Source organism: Pagrus pagrus (genome assembly GCF_965226575.1).
Source record: "Pagrus pagrus genome assembly, chromosome: 20".
Taxonomy (NCBI): Eukaryota; Metazoa; Chordata; class Actinopteri; order Spariformes; family Sparidae; genus Pagrus; species Pagrus pagrus.
In genome coordinates, this window is record NC_140207.1 from 3,049,927 (window position 1) to 3,075,943 (window position 26,017).

At 41.6% G+C, this 26,017-nt stretch overlaps 2 protein-coding genes across 3 annotated transcripts in view; both read left to right on the forward strand.

The window, feature by feature from the left end:
- Positions 1-26,017, forward strand: part of LOC311249883 (NACHT, LRR and PYD domains-containing protein 3-like) — a 140,720-nt gene that overhangs the window by 111,871 nt on the left and 2,832 nt on the right. The window lies entirely within an intron of this gene.
- On the forward strand, positions 12,426-21,403 carry LOC311249887 (NLR family CARD domain-containing protein 3-like). The gene is made up of 9 exons (XM_084341264.1): positions 12,426-12,539; positions 12,862-12,981; positions 13,514-13,633; positions 13,802-13,864; positions 15,018-15,137; positions 16,859-16,978; positions 17,707-17,924; positions 19,022-20,828; positions 21,185-21,403. Exons 1-9 carry the CDS (start codon positions 12,472-12,474, stop codon positions 21,198-21,200), a joined length of 2,652 nt encoding a protein of 883 aa, XP_084197390.1. The 5' UTR covers positions 12,426-12,471; the 3' UTR covers positions 21,201-21,403.

Genomic DNA, 26,017 nt, shown 5'->3' on the forward strand with positions numbered 1-26,017 from the left:
ATGAGAGCTGAAAGGAAGCTGGCTACGCTACACAACCGCTCCACTTGTGGTCTGAACAGGACTGAAGTCCTGCTGGTCTTTATATCACTGTTATGGACCCTCTAAAAGAAAGGCTCGTAAAGAGGACGCAACATAAAATAAACCAACAAGTTGTAGTTAAAGAAAGATAACTTTATTAAATAAACAGCAAACAAACAAATTAACTGATAGGCCGGCCAAAATAAACAAAAGAAGGGCAGCCATCCAGACAAACCCACCAGGGCCGTCAGATCTGGAGGCTAACCCTCTACCCTACAAAAGGAACAACTAACCCTAATTGAAATAAAACCGCAAAAACTAGACTGCCGTACCCATCAGGTAAAACAACAAGCAACGAAACAAAGAAACAAAATACCACAGTCAGCCTCCCGGCTGACTGACTGCAACCCTCATCAGCGTCAGGTTGAATGGAGTAGGAGCATGAGCAAGAGAGCTAGAGCCTAGTGCCCTACCCCCTCTTATAGGATCTCCACCAATCAGCCAAACCGCTATCACCTGGCCAGGCAGGAGGCCAATCAGTGGCAGATCCTGGCCACAGAGAGGGAGCATGTAACAATCACTGACTGACAGCTGATGGAGGGAGTCTCTGTAAACACTCATTTATCACTTTACTGTCTCTCTGCTTCTCTCATCAGATGGGAATCGTGGTGGTCTCAGTGAAAGTGATGAGGAAGGTGGAGGTGTTGAGAGGATCAGCTGTGTCCTGATGATCCAGAGAGGTTGAAGCAGCACCATCAGCTGGTGGGTGGAGAGGCTCTGACTGGGCCGTGTTACTGGGAGGTGGAGTGGAGAGGAGAGCTTCATCCAGCAGTGACTGACGGACCAATCGCAACAAGTGGAGATGACTGTCAGTGCTGCAGTGTGAACTGCTCTGAGATCAGCTCCACTGTCACACACAATGTCCAGTCCAGCATCGTCCCTGTGTTCCTGTGGATGTGACAGAGTATCATCAGTGTATCTGGACTGCTCTGCTGCTGCTCTGTCCTTCTACACAGTCTCTGCAGACACACTGACCCTCCTCCACTCCTTCTGCTCCACACTCAGACACCTCCTCCACCTGGAACCTGGACGTGAGTCTGCATCACGTCCTGTCTTTCTGTTCCTCATTCAGTCAGTCTGTGTTTATACACTTACTGGTTGTTGAATGATGGAGAACGCCTGTTCATTTTCACATTATGCTGTAAAATGGAGGTTGATGTCAGAATGCAGAAGTCTGCAGTATCATATTCATCAGTGCGAGATTATTTCTGTACACGTTCTTTATTCTGTATGTTCAGATTTTTATTTCATATGAATCTCTTTATATTATTATGAAATTTAAAGTCAAATGTTTATTCTTCTGTAATGAGCAAAAAATGTATTAAACAATATTTTGATGGCTCCACTTGTGTTGATCAATGTAATCAATTCATTCATTCATTTTCTCAGAATTTTCACTTTAAAAAAAAAATCCTCTGTGATGTTTTACAGTAACTGTGTGAAACAGACCATGTAAAAGTTGACGAGTTACTCTCTCACAATGAGGTAATTTTATATGACACAGTTAATGTGTGAAACTGCAGCTCCTGTTTTAACTCCAGCTGACTGATGACATCGTTGGTTCTGTCTGAGGGACCTTTTGAACAAACACAAAACTAAACATGGAGTCCAATAATAAATGTCAGCAGGGCTGAGATGTTACTTTAAACATGTTTTCCAACAGTGTCACTAATTACCTGTTAAAATGTACTCAGGACGTAATCCAGGTATCACAATATTAAAGTAATGTAACTTGATTACTTTCCTTGACTTATGCTAATAAAGACTAGAGAACAGAAATATCAACAAGATGACTTTTATTTAATGTTAATAACGAGTGTATATTCTTATAGAAAACATAGTTACAGACGAGTATATCAGTCTTTATTTTGAAACTAATCTTGTTAGTGAATGCATCTGTAATCTAGTTACATCTTTTATTTCTGTAACTTTACTTGAATACAGTTACCTTTTTTGTATCCGAATTATGTAATATGTTTTTAAATATGTAAATATGTTTTATATATTATTATTATTATTATTATTATTATTATTATTATATTACTATATTATATCTCAATTACAAAGAGAGTGTGTGCATTAATTGAAGCATCAGTGGTGTTTTGTGAATCGACTGTGTGTGTCAGACGTGTGAACCTGTTTGACCTCCGGTGGCTGAACTTGTCACCTGGCTGCAGTCATGTGGAGGTGAAATCCCTGCTGGAAGAGGCTGCAGGCATGAAACTCCTCCAGAAGAGGTCAGTGAAACCATCTGTCTGATCCAGGACTGTGTCGCGTTCACACCACAAGCTTGTGGAGTGTTTGCAGAGCGGGACTCAGCTCAACTCAAATGCTTTTTCCGGTTTATTTTCAAACAGGACAAAAAAAAACATATAAAAAAATAAAGCTTTACAACCAAATGGCAGTGAGATGTTCAGAAAACATCTATACAGTTTATAAAGTCATTACGTGGAGCTGTCTGGACATTCAGAGGCCTACTGTACATAAAATATATAACATACGTGCCATAACAACGACAGACAAAGCCACATGATAGAGTCTTAAAAGAAACACAGTGTGTTAAACCATCGTCACAGCAGCAGTTCATCAGTAGTGTTCGAAAAAAAACCTCCTCTTGGGACCAAATTTCCACCTGACACCTGAACTCATCCTCAACACTCCAAGATAAAACCATCATTTATCTTTATTACTTATTGTTCATGAGTCCATCTAAACATGTTCTGTTCTTGTGAGCGCTACAAACGTAATCTTGTTTCACCATCCTGTAATAAAATGAGAAGATGAATGAATCTTGGATGGATAGAAGAACCAGAACACCAGAGTACTGTCTCGTCTCTGCGTCGTCCCTTTCACACATGAAATCCGGACCATATCCAGAGAACCAGATCAGGATCATGTCCACATTTGCTTCTTCACACATGCAGCACACAACAGCAGATTGTCCAAATCTGAGGCGCTCACACATGTTGGAAATACTCCTGTATGGTTGGGGCGAGGAGCGGCGTCTGGGTAGAAGGCCACAGATGCTCCATCATGACTGTTTTTATGTGACAGCAACACCACATGCAGAGAAGAGGACCAAGCAGCTAGCCAAGTGGACAGAACCACAAGCCCAACAGGTAGATGTTCTGTAGAACCGAGTAGTTTAAAGGCCATGTTCACATATCCTGGTGTCCCAGTTTGTGTCACGGCTGATTTTCTCTCCAGAAAATGATCTGCTCTGTTCACACGTGAGGCTCATGCAGACGTTAGGCTGAGGGAGCTGTCAGGGTGAAGTCCAGGGATCAATAATACAGACGTGTGTTCACACATACAGCTCCTCTGCAGGTGTGAAAGGGGCTCTGGACACCTGCTGGGTCACCACACATGTCCGGGGTTTTTATTCTCATAGATTTAAAGGTGCAATGTGGAAGAATTTGGGTTGAAAACATGAATTTATCATCAACAAAATGTAAAGGAATAACAGGTTTGGTGTTAAGATGTCTGTGTGTAGTGTTGTGGAGATATCTACTGAAGTTAGCATGCTAACGTGGCTGCTTCAGAGTCTCTGTACAGATTACTCCCACATCTGTTTGTCATCACGTGATAAATACGTCACACACAAACTCAGGAAATAACTTTTCTACCTTCAAGTTTGCTTTTCAGAGCTTTCTTGAGTGTAAATGATGTCTGTATTCTCAATAAACCATACTCAAGTGGAAAAAAAAAGGGTTTATCAGGGTTTATCTATTAATTTTTCTAAAAAGAAAAGATTGTTTCCCCTTTTTCATTTGCAGAAATCTTCTTCAAAAGGTTTTGCAGGATGAGAACTTACTGGTGCAAGTTATAGGAAGGTATTAAGTTATTGTGTGCATGAAGTAAGAAGCAAAGTAAAGTAAAAATGTGACGTAATAATCTCTTTTCTCCTTTTATTTGACTCCTTTCATTTAAAATAAACGCTGACTCTGACACGTACATGCGAGCAGGGTGTCAGCTGTTTGTCCAAGAGAGACATTTATTGATACTGTAGCGGAACCACAAGGTCCAAAAGACTGAAACCATCCGGCGCCCAGGGAAGGAAAAGAAGGAAAGAAGAGGAAGAAACACGCGAGAAAGAAAGAGGCACAGTGACGTCAGTGTGACGCAGTGAATGAAACTAATAGTTTAATGATCGTAGTGACCTTGTTGGAGCAGATGTTGACGTGCTCGCTGACTTCGGACGATAGTAGCTTTGTTTAATAATCAGTAAATAGCTGAGTCGATGTAAGTTAATGTTACTCCACCTTAAACTCATCAGGGACATTTGGAAAGTTAACGTCACCTGTTCAGGTGTTATTTTAACCTGTTGGCTGTGTTTTCCTGCTTGTGTGTCAGTTAAAATGCTGTTAGTTTTCCATCCCCTTTATAAGTAATAGGGTAGTCGTAAGCCTTTGGTTTATTGTGTCACAGTTTATGTTTGTTAAAGTTTACATCAGTGTTAAAGTGTATTACTGTTAATACTCCATACCTTAGCTTTCCCATATCATTCATAGGCTACATATACACACACACAGTGGATATAAAAAGTCTACACTCCCTGTTAAATGCCAGGTTTTTGTGATGTAAAAAAATTAGACCACGATAAATAATTTATCAGCTTTTTCCACCTTTAATGTGACCTATAACCTGTACAACTCAATTGAAAAACAAACTGAAATCTTTTAGGGGGGAAAATAAAAATAAAGAAATAAAATAATGTGGCGACCTCCCTGATGGAAAGTGATTTTTAATTATTTTATTCTTTTCCAAAATAATCATTTAAAATAAATAAATAACAGTCGCCCCAGCACTGCAGCAGCTCAGCCAATGGCAGACTGTTGCTGAGACAAAAACACACATAGCAACGGTGATTTAGCCAATTAGCGTCGTCACATTTGATAAGCTCGGGGCGCTGCCGTTAAAGTATCCTAGCAACCAGAAACAAACGTCTGAAATCGAGATGGCGGCGTCAAGTAGACAACAAGAGCACACAGGGCTTCAGCTGCCCACAGACTGTGTAAAGTCTCTGCTGAACCCTTTGGAAAGCAGAACTTCAGGGGGAAACTTCGTGTTAGAGAACTTGGACCTGAGAAGCCCGGTCTGAGTTTAACACAGCAGACACATGAGAAAGGTAAAGTGTACCAGAGGAGCTTCTCTCTGAGCTGTATGACAGGAAGGCTTGGCTAACTGGATGTAGTGTTGCTAATGCAGTATTCTGCTTCCCGTGTTTACTCTTTAAAATGCCGGGGACAGATACTACATGGACTGTAACAGGAGTTAGAGACCTAAAACTTTTATCAGAGCGGATTAAAAAACATGAATGCTCGAAGCGAAGGTACACATGAACAGCGCTGTCAAGCTAGCCATGCTAGGCAGGACTAGCATAGCTGCTAGCTGGATGAAGGACACAGGATTGCGGTGAGAAAACACAATGCAGAGGTGGACATGAACAGACATGTTTTATCGAAGATCATTGATTGTGTGAAATTCAGTGGAGCTTGTGAGCTGGCATTGCGAGGCCACGATGAGACAGCATCCTCCGACAACCCCGGCACTGTCTTTAAAAGGCACCTCAAAGACGGTTCAGGACGAACTTTTGGACTGTCACACTCTTACTGACTCTTACTGGATGAGTGAAACTTTAAACCACCAGACCAGCTGGGCGGCCTCGACCTTGATGTGAAACTCCCGCTGTAAACTGTAAAGTGATTTTCTTACCAATGAACTACAGAATGACGGAGACCATTTAAGAAGAGGATGTCTGTGGTCAGGTGTCCTGTGTACCTGGTGGTCCTGACCTTTCTGTGGACTTCTAACAGAGGAGGTGAGTGAGGCGTTCACAGCCCATCTGATCTTCTTCCAGTCTAAACTTAGATCACAGATGTGTTTAAACTTAGTACAGGAGTCATTTTCTTTCACCAGGAAATATAATGAATTCAGATACACCTATAATAAAAACTGTTGAATCAATCCACCTAAAAACACAAAGAAACTACACATTCTCTCCTGGTTTGGTGTTCGTGTCACAGTTTTAGATATTTTTTAATGTCTTATTAAACTTAAGCTGCCATCTCATTATAATAGGAGAGAACTCAGTTTCATGTGTTGTAGATAAGCTGTAAAATGACCTTCACCTGAACTATACTGGGTGACGGAGTTAAGAGTGATCATGTTTATTTAACAACACACACACACACACACACAGCAGAGAGCAACACATGGTCTACTGTAAATGCTGAGGGGAGGAGACACAGTGACTCTGTGATCCAGATACATGAGAACAGGGAGGGAACTCTCAAAGTGAAACTAAACTGAGCTCAGACTCCATTTTGAGTCGACAGCAGATGGAGCAGGAAACTGAACGCTGTGTCAGGGTGAGTGTTAATCCAACATTTGTGTTATTTTACTGTCAAAGTCTCCAAGTCTTTGTCTCCCCGAGGACTGTAGAGGACAGACATGTTGGAGTAAAGTCAACAGTTTGATGAAGTCGACTCAGAGACAGATTGTGTCTCACTTCCTGATTCTCTCAGTGTTGTGTTACTCTTGAACAGGGTCGAGTTTGTGTCTGTTTAGTTGGCATATGTGACGATTAGTGGTGGGCGGATCGATCCAAATATCGATAATATTGATACCAACGTTGATATTGATATTGATTAATACCAGTGTAATGAGATTGATACTTTAGTTTCAGTCTCTCTCCTGTATTCACTGCTGCAGTTTCATCAAAGAGGCGTCTGTCTGTGTAAGTGCTGCTGCTGTTGTGTCGCAGCACGGAGCACACAGGTACACTCTGCCCCTCCTCCTCTTTGACGTTGTACCGTCACGTGACTCAGGTAAACAAGCAGGCAAGCAGGCTCAGCCAGCAGCACACACACACACACAGGCAGCACAGAGACGGAGCCAGACCCGGCTGCAGAAAACAATTTAAGGGGGGCATTACATTTTTTCAGGGGGGCAAACTTTTTCAAACTACATTTTATTTGCTTCAGGCTGAACAATGGCTCTGTGACCACTCCTACAGTGCGGAGAAATAATTTTCCTCTTACTAAAAAGGGGCAGTTCATCCCAAAATCTAAAAAACAAACAAACAAAATAGTGTCGTGCTGTGTCCATGCGCAACGCATGGATTAAAAAAAAATAAAAAAAAATCTTTTGACTGAAATGTTTTTTCGAGCTGTAGCCAAGTCATATTCCACTTTGTAATTTGTGAAACATGTTACAGGGCATTTTACTTGACACGTGCTAAAAAAATAAGATAAGATTTACAGCCTCACCCCACACCATGTTCTGTAATGCAGACATCAATTTTAAATATTTGACCAAGTGTTTTACAGGAGGATGATCTGAACAGCTGTTCTATTCACACTTAAATTTTTCTTTGTCTTTTCAATGTAATTTTCAATCTATGAAATCAATCTGTGCCTTTTTTTGCCAAGCTTCTCTCAAGTTTTACTCTTTCAAATAATCAACCATCTACATAACTTTTCAGTACGCTATTTTTCTACTTCTTCTCATCATCATTATCATTAATTATTATTAGTAATATTGTTTAAAGTGAGCCTCTTATCGTTTAACAGAAAAATACATCATACAAGCAGCAACTTTTGCAGCCTTGTCAGTCTGATGGCGAGTTATCACTTTCTGTCATCACTAACAGACTGTTAGTAATCAAAGAAGCTCTGAGGCTTTGTTCTATATGTTATAATACAAGATTTCAGCATTGAGCTACAATCAGGCAACATTCATGACTCTGTACAGTCAAACTAACCAAAAACTTATTATTGATCATCAGTATAAAGTTTCAGGGCTGTAACCATGGTAACTCACGGTGCCAGAGGGGAGGGAGAGACGCTGAATGAAGCCGTTTACACAGATACACTGCAGACAAAGTCCAGACTAGAGTTGTTATTTCACACATGTAGCACACAACAGGAGACTCTCCCTGTCAGACGAGTTCTCACGTGCTGACTAAACTCAGCTGATAACGTAGCAGTGCGACGAGTCCTTGCTAGCTGAGCAGCTAAACTTTAGCGCAGCTCCGTGTTGAGATCCCGCCCTGTGTGGGTCACTGCACTGTCATTGGTCAGGCGAGCACACTGTTAACGATACCATTGGCTGTAGAGTGTGACAATCTGTCAATAAACATCAGCCAACAGTTTTCCTCCGATCTACAATGATCTCACAAGTCGCCTCTGTTAAGTTTGTTTGACGGAAGTCCGTCGCAGCGACGGACAACTTTAATCCATGCGAACGCCACAGCTAACTAGCGACTCTATGAGCAACTGCGACCATGAACGTCAAGTACTAACAGCGTTACCCTCTCATGAATATGACTCAGTGACCCGCCCCCCCATCACCTGTAATTGGCCAGCACGTTTCCTTCCTTCGTTGGTTGAATTGTATGATCGACAAACCGAGATAGGAATAATAGAGTGTTGGCCACTCCGAGGTAATAAACAAAACCCAAATAAAATAAACAGCTTCCAGCCCAGGGCGGGCACGGCTGACTCTGTGGGCGGGCACGGAGCGCCAATGCCCGCCCATGCCGCCGGGACTGGACGGAGCAGAATGATGTCAGAGAGGAGGAGGAGTTGTGTGGCTGTATTTTGTATTTTCAGGCCGAACAACAACGGCAGGCTGTATCATTTGTAAAAAGGCTGTAAGATACAGTGGTAACACAACAAATTTATGAAAAATCATGCAAAAGAAAACCAAAAAAAATAATAATTTGTTTTAATGTTTTATAACATTTGTTGTGGAGTGATAATTGTGTACACTTTGTTTATTTAAGAAAACAATCCAGAAAAGAACTGCAATGAAGGGAGAAATATTATTCAATTATTGTGTTGTAGTTTCTGAACACTATGAAATAATTTGTTTTAATTTGTTCTCGAGTGATAAGTTTGTGTACTTTGTTTATTTAAGAAACAAATCCAGACATGACAATGTATGGGTATGTTTTGTTACTGTTCAGTTGTTTCTGAACAAAAACTTTTATTATGATAATAAAGTATTTTCTATTTACCTCTAAACTTTACCCACATTCTGTCCTGGGTTTTAACTAATTAATAATCCAAAGGAAAAATCACAAAAACACTTAAAAGTCATGAAAATTCATTCAGATTTAGCAATTTGATGATGCATCCACCTTAATTATTAAAAAGCATCGGTATCTGCGATACTGGCCCTGAATTTACTTGGTATCGGATCGATACCAAATCTTGCAGCATCGCACACCACTAATCTCCAGCGGCCTCAGCCTGCAGAGGAAACTGTCGGATGAGTACCGCCCCCTGGTGGATAAATAAGGGAGTGTGTGAGTGTTTGTTGTATGTTGTGTTGTTGGGATGTGTGCGTGTAGACAGGAAGGACACGTGGGGTGCTTGTGACACGATAGTCAAGTAATATGGCTACATTTCTGCCTGTAAACTACTCAAAGTTAACAACAGAGCTAGCCTTAGCTAACATGGCTAACGTTAGCCTAGCCACCGTAGCCAGTCTGACTAATCGATAGCAGAAACTTGAGCCAGTGACCACCAGCTGTGATTTCAGCGTTGATTGAAGATGCGGTTACAACATGAATGTGTGACAAAACACAATTAAATGTGGTGACTCGCTCTGATCATTTGTTTATTGATGAGTGAAGAAACACACTCCTCGATGTCAGGTCAATTATTTAATGACAACGATGAAGGAGCCCTGCAGCAATACACAGAATAACATCATAAGCTAAAACAGATATATGATACTGTGTAGCAGAGGTAATAGTAGTGAAAATAAAGTACTAAGACTTACAGGAATATGAACAGAGATGAACCTCCAACCACCATAGCAGGAACATAATAAAACAGATACTCACAAAATGGCCGACTACTAACTGAGCCAGTGTATCACTAATAAGATACTACTCCCTAGTGGCCAGGAGTACTCCTCAATGAGTGGCTGTGTGCAGCCAACAAGACCTTTCCCGGGCACAGTAACGCGAGTAGTTTTATACTTACTGCTGTAAAGCGCATGCGCAAAAAATGTAAACTGCGACACTCGGACACCGTACTTGTAGAGAAAAAGGCAACAAGCGAAGGTTTGTGGTACGAGGCGCACCGGAAGTGAGTTTCTTTATGCATCTTTCTTTTTGTGCCATAAAGTTTCCTTTTATCCTTTAAACTGTGCAAATAAGATCTTATTGATCTCATTTGAAAGCCATTATTGCAAATTCTGGTCTGAATGTGTAACATTTAATCAACATCCTCAAACAGACCTGTACTAAATGTGCAGTGACAGCCCAAATGTAGCCGTGTTCGAGTCTAGACGTCACTTTTACTGAGACATTATATTGTTTGCTGGTTGGTGTCTACAGCTCATCCGTCATTCCTCCTCTGCACAACCCCCAATATTAATCACCTTACATCTTAAGACATACGATTTGAATCATATCATATATGTATTTTATTAATGTTTTTTATTTATGAAACTTTATTTGTTGTTGTTTACTTTGACTTTTCTGTTTTATGAGTCATGGAGAGTATTTTGAAAAGTAAAAAATGACTACACCCTCTAATGTATGTTGTGTTTTTCAGCCCTGTCAAGTAGCAGTTAGCCTAAAATACTCAGGTGCCTTTAAACAATAATTCAGACTGTGAAACATGTTGACAGCTGGTGTTTAGTGTCTTTTAATGCCCTGAAATAATACAAGGCATCAAATGTGGACAGTGCCACCTCCTGGCAGATATCTGAACCTGCGTCTGTACATTGACAGCAGTAAACTACTTCAGGTGTGGTCAATACATTTACACACTATCCTAAGATCATGAGAAAACCCCCGATGTCTACGCCAATCATCCAGTGTGCATTTGTCCTTTAAAAAGACGAGGTAACTATCTCCCGTTACCAGCGACATACATCCCTGTGCCAGCTTTAAAAGCGTCCTGTGTTCGTGTCTTGGGTTCGTCTGACTGAGCTGGTTTAATAAGAAAACAATAAACGGGACATGGAGACGTGATGTTAGTGCACTGAGCAGCAACATACTTCTTTTCTCATCCTCTCCCCACAAACAACAACAACTGTTGTCCTACGGCAACTCTGAGGGGACACGCCTCTTAATCGTGCTCTCTGGTGGGGAAACCTTTTGAATCACGATGTTACGATGGTCAGGGATTAGTAGTCCAGGCTGTCAGCCATCGGTGATGGACGATGGCAGCGTTCATCGGCCCAACCCCACTCTTGAACAAACTCTTTTCCTCATTCTTGTGATTTGAGCTCACCGTCAGTGTAACTGTTTTACCTCTCAGACTGACTGAAGTCCAGAAGATGGCCTCCTGGAGACGTGGTGTGGAGGAAGAGGAGGACAGAGCAGAGTCTCCAGTACCCAGCTGTCTGTCTATGAGGAGTGACCGGTCCAAAGATCCTCCTTTCTACTTCAGTAATGGACCTGGACCCTCAGACACACAGTAAGAGAACCACTACTAATATATATGACTCATGTTCAGCTGCTTCTGCCAACGTTTATTTTGTGTTTATCTAATACAATTTCTGTTAAAATGTAGTTGCTGAGTAAAACTTGTGACACAAAGAAGTCATCCGTGCCGTCTTTCTCTGAAGAGAACTGATACAAGCTTTTAAACCTCCTAATTATCAACAGCAGCAGCAGTTTGTGTATTTAGAGCTTCCTAAATGACTTTGTCTTCAGAGAGTTTATCAAAGATTCATGTGATATAAATAAAAACATGTTGTTGCAGAGTTCAGTTCAACAGACAGAGAGCAGAGTCTCCAGTACCCAGCTGTCTGTCTATGAGGAGTGACCGGTCCAAAGATCCTCTTTTCAACTTCAGTAATGGACCTGGACCCTCAGACACACAGTAAGAGAACCACTACTAATATATATGACTCATTTTCAGCTCATGAGACAAACTGTCCACAGCGATAGCTACATGTGTGCTACAGCCTGCAGGTCCATTAACATTGTTCAGTTCACCTTCACCAGTGTAAAGTTGGACACTACATTGTGTTAGTATTACTAAGGACTGTTACATTCAGGTCAGTGGGACCATCAGTTGTTGCTTGTTGGACTTGAGTTTGTCATGTTGTGCTTTCAGCATATTTTCTGGGCATGCAGCACCTCTGAGGTTATTCTGGAGAATGTTCTGGACAGTATTTGTCATTATTTTGGATGTTGCAATAATAATAAACATACATTTGCATAAAGCATATTTATCCACTCCCATGTTATATATCCTTTAAGGTGCATCTAGAAGAGATAAAAAATGTGTGATTAATTTTGCGATTAATCACAAGTTAACTATTTTAATTGATTGACAGCTCTAATTAAAACATATTGGTGTTTGCAGAGTTCAGTTCAACAGACAGAGAGCAGAGTCTCCAGTACCCAGCTGTCTGTCTATGAGGAGTGACCGGTCCAAAGATCATCCTTTATTCTTCAGTAATGGACCTGGACCCTCAGACACACAGTAAGAGACCTGCTACTAATTTATATGACTTATTTTCAGCTGCTTCATCCAGTGTAGATTTGTGTTGATATCTTAAAATTCCTACTGAAATGTGAAATTTGTGAGAAAAAGAGAAATATTTTGTTGCATCTTCCTCTGAGTATCTGACAGCTGTCAGTCACCTAAAAGCTGTAATCTAAACTAAGAGAAGTGATACAAACTTTTAAACCTCCTAATTATCAACAGCAGCAGCAGTTTGTGTATTTAGAGCTTCCTAAATGACTTTGTCTTCAGAGAGTTTATCAAAGATTCATGTGATATAAATAAAAACATGTTGTTGCAGAGTTCAGTTCAACAGACAGAGAGCAGAGTCTCCAGTACCCAGCTGTCTGTCTATGAGGAGTGACTGGTCCAAAGATCATCCTTTAAACTTCAGTAATGGACCTGGACCCTCAGACACACAGTAAGAGACCTGCTACTAACTTATTCATGTGACTCATGTTCAGTTACTTTTGTTGATTTTGTGTTTATGTATTAAAATGCTCTTCAAACTTCCTCAACCCGATGGCCAGAATAAATGTTGGCCTGTATCTTTCTGCAGAACCACGGGCAGGTTAAAACTTTGTTTGTTGATGTTGCAACTTTAAGTTTCTTTAGGTTCAATCTTCAAGTGTTGACTTCTCACAGCGCTGTGCTTATGCTCTGGTTAAGTTTAGGCACAAAATAACCTGGTGAGGATTAGTAAACATCATGTTTGGGCTTGAAATACCTGAATACAGTAAAGTATATCGTATCGTATGTCATCACATGGTGATATGACACGTTCTGGAAGATGTCAGTTTGATATGTAGCCTGTTACATGTACAAATTTGGACGTATTCGTAGTTTGCAGAAATGTTAACTGCTAACATTTTGTCCTGGTGGCACCCTAGTTGGCTGTCATCAGAGAATCTATCAAAGATTCATGTGATATAAATAAAAACATGTTGTTGCAGAGTTCAGTTCAACAGACAGAGAGCAGAGTCTCCAGTACCCAGCTGTCTGTCTATGAGGAGTGACCGGTCCAAAGATCTTCCTTATCTCTTCAGTAATGGACCTGGACCCTCAGACACACAGTAAGAGACCTGCTACTAACTTATTCATGTGACTCATGTTCAGTTACTTTTGTAATTTTTGTGTTTATGTATTAAAATGCTCTTCAAGCTATTACATGTGCAAATTTGGACGTATTCGTAGTTTGCAGAAATGTTAACTGCTAACATTTTGTCCTGGTGGCACCCTAGTTGGCTGGAGTCCAAAGATCCTCCTTTCTTCTTCAGTAATGGACCTGGACCTTCAGACACACAGTAAGAGACCTGCTACTAATATATATGACTCATGTTCAGCTGCTTCTGCCAACGTTTATTTCGTGTTTAACTAATAACATTCCTGTTAAAATGTAGTTGCTGAGTAAAACTTGTGACACAAAGAAGTCATCCGTGCCGTCTTCCTCTGAAGAGAACTGATACAAACTTTAAACCTCCTAATTATCAACAGCAGCAGCAGTTTGTGTATTTAGAGCTTCCTAAATGACTTTGTCTTCAGAGAGTTTATCAAAGATTCATGTGATATAAATAAAACTAGGGTTGTCAAAGTCAACGTGATAATAAGGAGTCAACGTAAATTCCTCTTAACGCAGTTAACTTTTGTAAGCGTGACTAACGCGAGCACGTTATGACCCTCGGCCCGCCCCGTAATTTGGGAAATGAGGAAGTGATGCAGCAGTAACGTTGTGGATGGTGAGCAGAAACAAAGCTCCTTGAGCAGAAATGGATGATGAAAAGGGTCTTTTGAATGGCAAGTTGAGCTTTAAAGTCCTGCCAGGTGGTTCTCTCCACAAGAACAACATGATCAACATTGACTGTCCATGTGAACTGAGTCACCACTGGAGTACGTCCAGTCTCAGGGGACACTTGCTGGCCAAGCACACAGCTGATGCAGAGAGCCCTCCTCCCCTTCGCCAAAGGGAGACCACGCTGTTTAGTTTGCAACAGAGACGCCTGGACAACTGTACATGAGACAAACTGTCCACAGCGATAGCTAAATGTGTGCTACAGCCTGCAGGTCCATTAACATTGTTCAGTTCACCTTCACCAGTGTAAAGTTGGACACTACATTGTGTTAGTATTACTAAGGACTGTTACATTCAGGTCAGTGGGACCATCAGTTGTTGCTTGTTGGACTTGAGTTTGTCATGTTGTGCTTTCAGCATATTTTCTGGGCATGCAGCACCTCTGAGGTTATTCTGGAGAATGTTCTGGACAGTATTTGTCATTATTTTGGATGTTGCAATAATAATAAACATACATTTGCAAAAGCATATTTATCCACTCCCATGTTATATATCCTTTAAGGTGCATCTAGAAGAGATAAAAAATGTGTGATTAATTTTGCGATTAATCGTGAGTTAACTGTTTTAATCGATTGACAGCTCTAATTAAAACATATTGGTGTTTGCAGAGTTCAGTTCAACAGACAGAGAGCAGAGTCTCCAGTACCCAGCTGTCTGTCTATGAGGAGTGACTGGTCCAAAGATCATCCTTTCTACTTCAGTAATGGACCTGGACCCTCAGACACACAGTAAGAGAACCACTACTAATATACAGTGGTGCTTGAAAGTTTGTGAACCGTTTAGAATTTTCTATATTTCTGCATAAATATGACCTAAAACAACATCAGATTTTCACCCAAATACTAAAAGTAGATAAAGAGAACCCAATTAAACAAATGAGACAAAAATATTATACTTGGTCATTTATTTATTGAGGAAAATGATCCAATATTACATATCTGGGAGTGGCAAAAGTATGTGAACCTTTGCTTTCAGTATCTGGTGTGACCCCCTTGCGCAGCAACAACTGCAACTAAACGTTTCCGGTCACTGTTGATTAGTCCTGCACATCGGCTTGGACGAATTTTAGCCCATTCATTCGTTCAGACAAGTTTCAACTCTGGGATGTTGGTGGGTTTCCTCACATGAACTGCCCGCTTCAGGTCCTACCACATTTCGATTGGATGAAGGTCAGGACTTTGACTTGGCCATTTCAAAACATGAACTTTATTCTTCTTTAACCATTCTTTGGTAGAACGGCTTGTGTGCTTTGGGTCGTTGTCTTGCTGCATGACCCACATTCTCTTGAGATTCAGTGCACGGACAGATGTCCTGACATTATCTTTTAGGATTTGCTGGTATAATTCAAAATTCATTGTTCCATCAATGATGGCAAGCCGTCCTGGCCCAGATGCAGCAGAACAGGCCCAAACCATGATACTACCATCACCATGTTTCACAGATGGGACAAGGTTCTTATGCTGGAATGCAGCGTTTTCCTGTCTCCAAACATAACGCTTCTCATTTTAACCAAAAAGTTCTATTTTGGTCTCATCTGCCCACAAAACATTTTTCTAGTAGCCTTCTGGCTCGTCCACGTGATCTTTAGCAAACTGCAGACGGACAGCAATATTCTTTTTGGGGAGAAGTGGCTTTCTCCTTGCAACCCTGCCATGCACACCATTGTTGTTCAGTGTTCTCCTGACGGTGGACTCATGAACATTAATATTAGCCAATGTGAGAGAGACCTTTAGTTGCTTAGAAGTTACCCTGGGGTCCTTTGTGACCTCACCGACGATTATACGCCTTGCTCTTGGAGTGATCTTTGTTGGTCGACCACTCCTGGGGAGGGTTACAATGGTCTTGAATTTCCTTAATTTGTTAACAATCTGTCTGCCTGTGGATCGGTGGAGTCCAAACTCTTTAGAGATGGGCTGTAACCTTTTCTGGCCTGATGAGCATCAACAACTCTTTTTCTGAGGTCCTCAGAAATCTCCTTTGTTCGTGCCATGACACTTTCACAAACATGTGTTGTGAAGATCAGACTTTGATATATCTCTGTTCTTTACAGTTCACATACTTTTGCCACTCACAGATATGTAATACATAAATGGCCAAGTATAATGATGTTGTCTCATTTGTTTAATTGGGTTCTCTTTATCTACTTTTAGGACTTGTGTGAAAATCTGATGATGTTTTAGGTCATATTTATTTTGTGTTAATCTATTAAAATGTCAACAAGTAAAACTTGTGACACAAAAAAGAAATGAGTCACAATCTTCCTCTGAGTATCTGACAGCTGTCAGTCACCTAAAAGCTGTAATCTAAACTCAGAGAACTGATACAAACTTTACACCTCCTAATTATCAACAGCAGCAGCAGTTTGTGTTTTTAGAGCTTCCTAAATGATTTTGTCATCAGAGGATTTATCAAAGATTCATGTGATATAAATAAAAACATGTTGTTGCAGAGTTCAGTTCAACAGACAGAGAGCAGAGTCTCCAGTACCCAGCTGTCTGTCTATGAGGAGTGACTGGTCCAAAGATCCTCCTTTCAACTTCAGTAATGGACCTGGACCCTCAGACACACAGTAAGAGACTGATTTTACTTTAAACCGACCTGTTGGACGATGATGCATTAAGGCTGAAGACAAAATGCTTCAAGACTTATAATAATGATGCACAACTATTAGTGCAGACACTGTTTCCAACTACAGTGGATCTTACTTTACTTCTGTAGCAAAAGAAATGAGAACTTCCATTTAACAATTAAAACTTTGAGAAAATGTTTATATTTCTCCCTCATGTTAAAGTCACTGTCAATATTTACAACTATTCAAATGGTTCAAATGTAGATTTGGACTACTTCTTTTTTTATTGCAGTTAAAACTTAATTTAGCAGTTGACATTTGAGAGTGACAGAAAGCATAAAAGGAACAACATACAAAAAATAAAACATGGCCTTGACCTGAGACATTACTGTTACATGTTACTTGTCTGAGAATACTAGTTTACCACAACTAACTTCATTTGAAACTAACCCGAGCTAAGCTGCCCAGAGTGACTGTAAAACAGTAAAGGATGTGATCAGCTGTCTTTAGTGGAAGGCTTTTATTGTGAAGGAGCTCCACAAAGTGTTGAGTTTGTATTAATAAGACGGATAAAAAATGAAGTTAAAGGAACAATCATGTTCATTACAGAGTGAATTCAAAGAGAAAAGTAAAACACGTTTTCTGTTCTGTGATCATCTGTGACAAATCTTGATATTTTTCATCAACACTCAACAAATCATTGTAGTCACTAAGAAATGTGTTGACAGGAAGAGGAGTCATGTTTCTGTGGAGGAGCAGCTCTGCAGCTGTGCTTTGTGTCAGGACGTCCTGAAGGATCCAGTCTCTACCAGCTGTGGACACTGGTTCTGCAGGCAGTACATCACTTCATACTGGGACCAGTCTGCTTCATCAGGGGACTCCTCCTGTCCCCAGTGTGGAAAAAGATCCAGAACAAGAGCAGCCGGTCAGACCAGCAGTGTACAATGTAAGACTCTACATCTCTACCAATTAAACATGTCAGCTGCTACATGTCATTATATTTATTTAAAGACTTACAGTCAGTGCATTCAACCACGTGGACACAAACCCCAAAATCACAAGAACCAAGCAGGAACATCAGCTTCATCACATAAACTGAATGCCTTCTAGGAAGTGTTCAGGCTGAAGAAGTGCACAGTTCCTGCTCTCCTGATCTCAGTCTGGAGCTCGTTCCACCATCGTGGAGCCAGGACAGCTAACGGTCATGATTTTGTTGAGCTGTAGCTGGACCCTCTCGTAGTGAGGGAGCAGCCAGCTGACTGGCAGTAGAAAAGCATAGTGGACAGGCTGGTTTGACCATGACTTGAATGTAGGATGAGTCTGAGCCATTTGCAGCAGGATAGGCAAGTACCAGTGACTTGAATCAGATCCCAGCAGCCACTGGTCTCCAGCAGAAGGTGCTGAAGTCTGGGACAACTTGGGTTTGCTAACTTACAGTACACGTGCGTTACAAACACCAGAGAGGCTCTTTTCAAAAGAGGTCTAAAATAACCAAAACAGTCAAGTAGTTGCAGTAAAAACATTATAAATGTGATCATAAATCAACACAACAACAAATAACAGAGGGTCAATGGGCCCACCAAAATCAACAAAGGGGAAGAGGAGCCAGAACAACCCACAACGGGCCGTAGGATCTTGGTTCTGCCCTCGAAGCCAAACCAACATTAGAACTGAACCTAACAGAAATAAATCCCCCAAAAAACTGGACTACTGCACCAATAAAACGAGACGATTGTAATGTGTAAAAACAACCACAGGAGCAGCAGACAAGCTGACAGAAAGCTCAACAAGTCCTGGAGCCATTAGTGCCAATGCCTCCATCTCAGTGGCTGAGTACCATTTCTAAAGGCTATCAAGTTTGTTTGAAAGATAAGAAATGGGATGCTCTCCCGTTACAGCCCTCCTGTAGAAGGCCAGTGCACATACAGCAGCACCTTTACTGCTTCATATATTCTTATTTTGGTCCTTTTAAATGAAAGTGAAAATAATGTGCAGATTGTCGTTGTGTTTTGTTTTGTCTCACACTTTTCTCCCTTTTTTTAGTGGATGTTGGTCTGCAGGAGGTGTTAGATGAACATAAGATCAGTCTGAGGAGGAGATGTGAACGTGTGACTGAAGGAACTGAAACAGGAAGTGATGAAACAGGGAGTGGAACCCTCCTCAACAGGATCTACACTGAGCTCTACATCACAGAGGGACAGAGTGAAGAGGTTAATACCCAACATGAGGTGAGACAGCTGGAGACAGCTTCCAAGATGGAGACCCTCCATGACACTCCAATCAAGTGCTGCGACATCTTTAAAGCCTCACCTGACCAACAGAGACGCATCAGAGTGGTTCTGACCAACGGCGTCGCTGGAGTTGGAAAAACCTTCTCGGTGCAGAAGTTCACTCTGGACTGGGCCGAGGGCTCCGAAAACCAAGATGTCAGTCTGCTGGTTCTGCTCTCGTTCAGGGAGCTGAACCTGGTCAGAGATGAGCAGTACAGTCTTCTCAGGCTGCTCCATGTTTTCCATCCAACATTACAGAAGGTGACAGCAGAGAAGCTCGCTGTCTGTAGACTTCTGTTCATCTTTGACGGCCTGGATGAAAGCAGACTTTCACTGGATTTCAAGAACCATGAGGTCGTGTCTGATGTCACACAGGAGTCATCAGTCAGCGTGCTGCTGACAAACCTCATCAAGGGGAAGCTGCTTCCCTCGGCTCTCGTCTGGATAACTTCCAGACCTGCGGCAGCCAATCAGATCCCTCCTTCACGTGTTGACAGGGTAACAGAAGTACGAGGCTTCACTGACGCCCAGAAGGAGGAGTACTTCAGGAGGAGGTTCAGTGATGAAGATCTGTCCAGCAGAATCATCTCACACATCAAGACCTCCAGGAGCCTCCACATCATGTGTCTGATCCCAGTCTTCTGCTGGATCACTGCTACAGTTCTGGACCACATGTTGACTACAGACCAGAGAGGAGAGCTGCCCAAGACCCTGACTGACATGTACTCACACTTCCTGCTGGTTCAGACAAAGAGGAAGAAGCAGAAGTACGATGAGGGACGTGAGACGAGTCCACAGGAGCTGACGGAGGCTGACAGGGAAGTTCTTCTGAAGCTGGGGAGGCTGGCGTTTGAACATCTGGAGACAGGAAACATCATGTTCTACCAAGAAGACCTGGAGCGGTGTGGTCTTCATGTCACAGAGGCCTCGGTGTACTCAGGAGTTTGTACAGAGATCTTCAGAAGAGAGAGTGTGATCTTCCAGAAAACAGTCTACTGCTTTGTTCATCTGAGCGTTCAGGAGTTTCTGGCTGCAGTCTACATGTTCCACTGTTACACCAACATTAACAGAGAGGTACTGAAGGCCTTTCTAGAACAAACACAAGTTAAAACAACACTGAGTGTCTTCCTGAACAGAGTAATGATGAAATCCCTTGAAAGTAAAAATGGCCACCTGGACCTGTTTGTTCGCTTCCTTCATGGCCTCTCTCTGGAGTCCAACCAGAGACTCTTAGGAGGTCTGCTGGGTCAGAGAGGCATCAGTCCAGTAATGATCCAGAGAGCCATCAACAACCTGAAGAAGAGAAAGAAGTCGAAAGAAGTCTCTCCTGACAGAAGCATCAACATCTTCCACTGTCTGATGGAGATGAACGACCACTCAGTTCATCAGGAGATCCAAGAGTTCCTGAAGTCAGAGAACAGATCAGAGAAGGAACTCTCTGTGATCCACTGCTCAGCTCTGGCCTACATGCTGCAGATGTCAGAGGAGGTTCTGGATGAGTTTAACCTGGAGAAGTACAAAACATCAAAGGAGGGACGACGGAGACTGATTCCAGCTGTGAGGAACTGCAGGAAGGCTGAGTGAGTCCAGATAAGATTATCATTGTGTGTTTATTACATTATAAAACAATGTTGAGCTGACGTCATCAGTATTAAAGATCCACACGTTACACACATGCACAGTCTAAAAGTTCAGCTCTATAAAAGTCAAACAAGTAAAACTTGCTTTCTGAAATATTAGTACTGTTTGTGTTTTGCACTTTAAATATCTAAAAGAAAAAAAGTATCTTCTCTCATCTTCTAACTCTCTTCAAGTGATGGAAGATGGAAACATGTTGTTACAGTCATTTTATCACAACAGTCTTATTGTTACAGTGGAGAGAGTTTCTGCACTTTGTTTCTATAATGTGTCTGTTTATTGTTCTTATTATATACAGACACACAGACATGTAATATCTGTGATCTGCTGGATCTGTGAGGGTTGAGGTTTTCAGTCGGACCCAAACTGCAGAGACTTGAGATAGAGATGAATTCAAAGGTGATTTATTGAGGTGAACAAGTCGGTGCTGGGAGCGAGGAGGACAGGCAGGATGGAGCGATGGAGAGAGTCCAGGCAGATGGGTGAAGCTGCGAGCTGAGCTGAGAGATGCTGAGGATCTGCACACGTGGAGAGGGAAAAACACAGGAACGAGATGGCGTCTAGCCATAGAAAAAACACTGGAGCACAAAACACATAGTCAACAAAACACTAGATGACACTGAGATAATGTACTGAGGTTTAGCAAGAGCACAGGTATAATCACCCAACGTGAGGGAACAATCTGCCACAGGAGTGGTGAAGAGACCAGGGTATTATAGCCGGAAGGATGAAGGACTGATCCGTCCATTCTCACAGTGTTTAACATGTCTATTATTATCGCTTGATTTGAGAGGATGTCAATCGAGGACATGTTCCCTCTTGAAAAGCAAAAAAATCTCCCTCTCCATTCTCATTGAATAAAAGCAGCAACTTTACATTGTTTACTTCCTTATAATCAGTTTCTTTTCTCACGTGTTTCTATATTATAAATGAGTTTGACTCATCAACACTGAGGACGCTCTTCTGTCTCTCTCTCTGGTAGTATTTGAATGGACTGGTCTGTAAACTGGTAAACTCCAGAGCTATCACACATTCAGCTCCTGGGACAACATCAGGGTTCATCCTGCCAGTGAAGGAGAACTCAGCAGGTCCAGTTCAGTGGAGAGATTTTATCATCACCAGACTACAAGAAGAAATGATGTCGTTAAACAGCTGAACTCCACTTGAGTAAAACTATTCACTATGAAGTTATAATAAAACAATCTGTGATGAAAAGCAGAGTGATATTAAAAGATGCATAGACTACATACAAGCACATGACTGAGGTCAATACATACAAGTGCTGTTACAACCTCCAGTGATTGTAGCACTCAGTGACATCATGTTCAAATAAAGTTTAACAGACACAGATCACATCAGCTTGTTTGGGAGACACTTTGGTCTAAAGCTGCCATTGAGGGATCATTAGTTTGCTCAAGGACACTTTGACATGTGGACAGGAGGAGCTCAAGTTTCAAACCACAAACCTTGTGATCAATGACTGACCAGCTCAGGCTGAACAACTGACCAGCTGAGCTGCAGCCAAATGTGTTCATGTCTGTTTTTTAGATAAAGTGTCAGATTTTATTTGACCTTCAGTTTTATTTTCTCTGTCACAGTTTCTCAAATTACAGACTTTCTAGTTGTGGACTCTCAGAGACTGACTGTGAAGTCGTGGCCTCAGCTCTGAAGTCCAACCCCTCCCATCTGAGAGAGCTGGACCTGAGTAGAAACAGTCTGAGTGATTCAGGAGTGAAGCTTCTGTGTGAAGGACTGAAGAGTCCAAACTGTAGACTGGAGATCTTGAGGTCAGTTCATGTATTTTGCTCTTGTGCAGTGTTTATCTACCTGATTTAAATCCACAACAGAACTTTTCAATATCCTTTACTCTTCTTGTTTTCTGTGTTTGTCTGAACACAACTCACAACAGCTCTTTTTTTAGTCTGTCAGCAGAATTCAGTCTGGACTCTAATTGGATTCATGTGGTTCTGGATACTGTAGTGTTGGGACAGGTGTTAAAGAGGGTGCAGAGTTCAGCAGCATGTTGACAACATGTGTTGACATGAATGTGGTGACATTTAGATGATGTCTGTAGAAGGCTGACATTACAACATGATGATCCACAACAACACAAGAACAAAGTCACTCAGTCATTTTAGGATACAGCTGATTGATGAGGACACAGTGATGTTGAACTGCACATTAAACAACTGAACATTGATGGAATATAAACAGATCTTTATTACATCATTTATTCTTTATTCAGATTGAGGAGCTGCAGTTTGTCAGAGATCAGCTGTGCTTCTGTGGCCTCAGCTCTGAAGTCCAACCCCTCCCATCTGAGAGGGATCAGAGATTTATGAAGCTACATGATGCTTATACTGACTGAATAGTTTAAACTGGAGATGATTTGATCTTCTGACTCCACTTTTCCTAAATTAAAATGAATAAAAACACAGTAGATGTCTTTTGTTTACTCTTCCCCAGAATTCATCCTGACATATTTGCATCTTTGGAAACTTTGTGATGTTGAATTGAATCTAAAACCAGTTTTTGTGAGTTTTCATTTGTTTGGCTTCACAACATGAGTTTGTATAGATGGAGCCACTGGTGGAGCTGCAGAGTTTAAGAGGTGAAGTCACCACGTCTTTACTGAAGTAGCAGCACGTCGTCATTAAAGGTCCCATATTATACTGTTTTTCATCACTTCCACACAGCTGTCAGAGGTCCAACAGCACTGTATTAGAAATGTATTGCCCCCAAACCCATCAGTGGTCCTGAATATCAGCTGTCTGAAAGTGGCTCTACTGAGCTCTGCTGAGAGCAGCTGGTTCTGATTCTGCAGCTGTTATGCTAATGAGCTCCGTCCTAACACGCGCCCCTCTCAGGGAGAGGATGCGTTCAGGCTAGCGGTAGCATGTGCTAATGTTTACGGTGGATGTGTCGCTATGGCTCGCCGAGATGCTGTCGTTCAACCGCACGTTTGTTTGTTACCAGTTTCCATCCTGTTCGTCACAATCCTAAGCAAATGTTTATTATAGCAGCAAAGAGACATGCGCAGTAGTAACCACAGTTATGCATTAGGCCCACTAACTCTCAAGTCCGATGCCGCTCTGCCACTCTCATAAACGGAGGACTAACCTGTACACAAACAGGAAAGCTGGTGGCAAAAGGAAATAAAGAGGCAAACACTAAACCTTGAGTCAACGATCTTTTTGTTTTGTGTACCGCAACACAGGGTTCACGTCATAACGTCTGTGTTTCGACCATTAAAACCTCCATATAGACCAGTTCTGTTTGTTTATTATGTGAAGCCCCCAAACAAGATCGAATATTTCTGATTGTGATTAATAAATGAAAATTGTCTACATTTGTCATATGAAGTTGGCTACTGTGTGTGTGTGTGTGTGACTTGATAGTTTAGCTGTTAGCAGGACTCCCCGACACAACCACCCGGCTCCCATCCCCCACTGACCTGCAACAGGTAACAGCTGGAAACAGCTAGCGAAAGCTGTGTTTGTCTCCAACAGTCTCCAAACTCTTGGACACTGTCCGCATAGTCTCTGTCTCCAGTCTGCACATGTTTCCAGACTTTTCACTGTGACAACCGAGCTCCCTCGTGATATTATCGACATTAAACTGGCTTCAAACATCGTTGCATAGCGGACCGAGGCGGAGCTCACTAGTTAGCCAGCTTTGTACTGACCCTCGTTACTGAAGCAGTCCGATGTGAAGCGGTTAGCACACACAAACAGACTCACATCGACGACCGGCAGAAATTTGACTCGCTCATCTGGAAACTGCAGGCAAGACACCGTCAGACATCTGTATCTCACTCAAAAAAGCACGGATGGTCTTTTTTCAAAGTTTGTACGCGTGTGGCAGCAGCATAGACCCAAAATAACACCCCAAATCCCAGAAAAAGTGAGTTTGTCATAATATGGGACCTTTAATATTAATGAGAGCTCTTTGTCACCTTTTGTATTTTAGAGGTTTTAACCTGCGTCCTGTTGGGTTCAGATGTTTGGAGTTTCCATTTTCTCATTTTCTTTTTGAACAGGTTATTAATCACTGAATGATTTCAAGCAGGAACATTGTCTTCTAAACTTACATCATTTATTCTTTATTCAGATTGGAGAGCTGCAGTTTGTCAGAGATCAGCTGTGCTTCTCTGGCCTCAGCTCTGAAGTCCAACCCCTCCCATCTGAGAGAGCTGGACCTGTGGAACAACAGTCTGAAGGATTCAGGAGTGAAGCTGCTGTGTGAAGGACTGAATAGTCCAAACTGTAGACTGGAGATCTTGAGGTCAGTTCATGTATTTTGCTCTTGTGCAGTGTTTATCTACCTGATTTAAATCCACAACAGAACTTTTAAATATCCTTTACTCTTCTTGTTTTCTGTGTTTGTCTGAACACAACTCACAACAGCTCTTTTTTTAGTCTGTCAGCAGAATTCAGTCTGGACTCTAATTGGATTCATGTGGTTCTGGATACTGTAGTGTTGGGACAGGTGTTAAAGAGGGTGCAGAGTTCAGCAGCATGTTGACAACATGTGTTGACATGAATGTGGTGACATTTAGATGATGTCTGTAGAAGGCTGACATTACATCATGATGATCCACAACAACACAAGAACAAAGTCACTCAGTCATTTTAGGATACAGCTGATTGATGAGGACACAGTGATGTTGAACTGCACATTAAACAACTGAACATTGATGGAATATAAACAGATCTTTATTACATCATTTATTCTTTATTCAGATTGAGGAGCTGCAGTTTGTCAGAGATCAGCTGTGCTTCTGTGGCCTCAGCTCTGAAGTCCAACCCCTCCCATCTGAGAGGGATCAGAGATTTATGAAGCTACATGATGCTTATACTGACTGAATAGTTTAAACTGGAGATGATTTGATCTTCTGACTCCACTTTTCCTAAAAAATTAAATAAATAAAAAAACACAGTAGATGTCTTTTGTTTACTCTTCCCCAGAATTCATCCTGACATATTTGCATCTTTGGAAACTTTGTGATGTTGAGTTAATTGTTAAGTTGTTATTACACTGATCCACACTGACTATCTCAATGATAAAGTCTATTTTCTCTACAGTGGTTTAATCCATTGACTGTGGCAGAGCAGTGTTGAGCTGCACATTT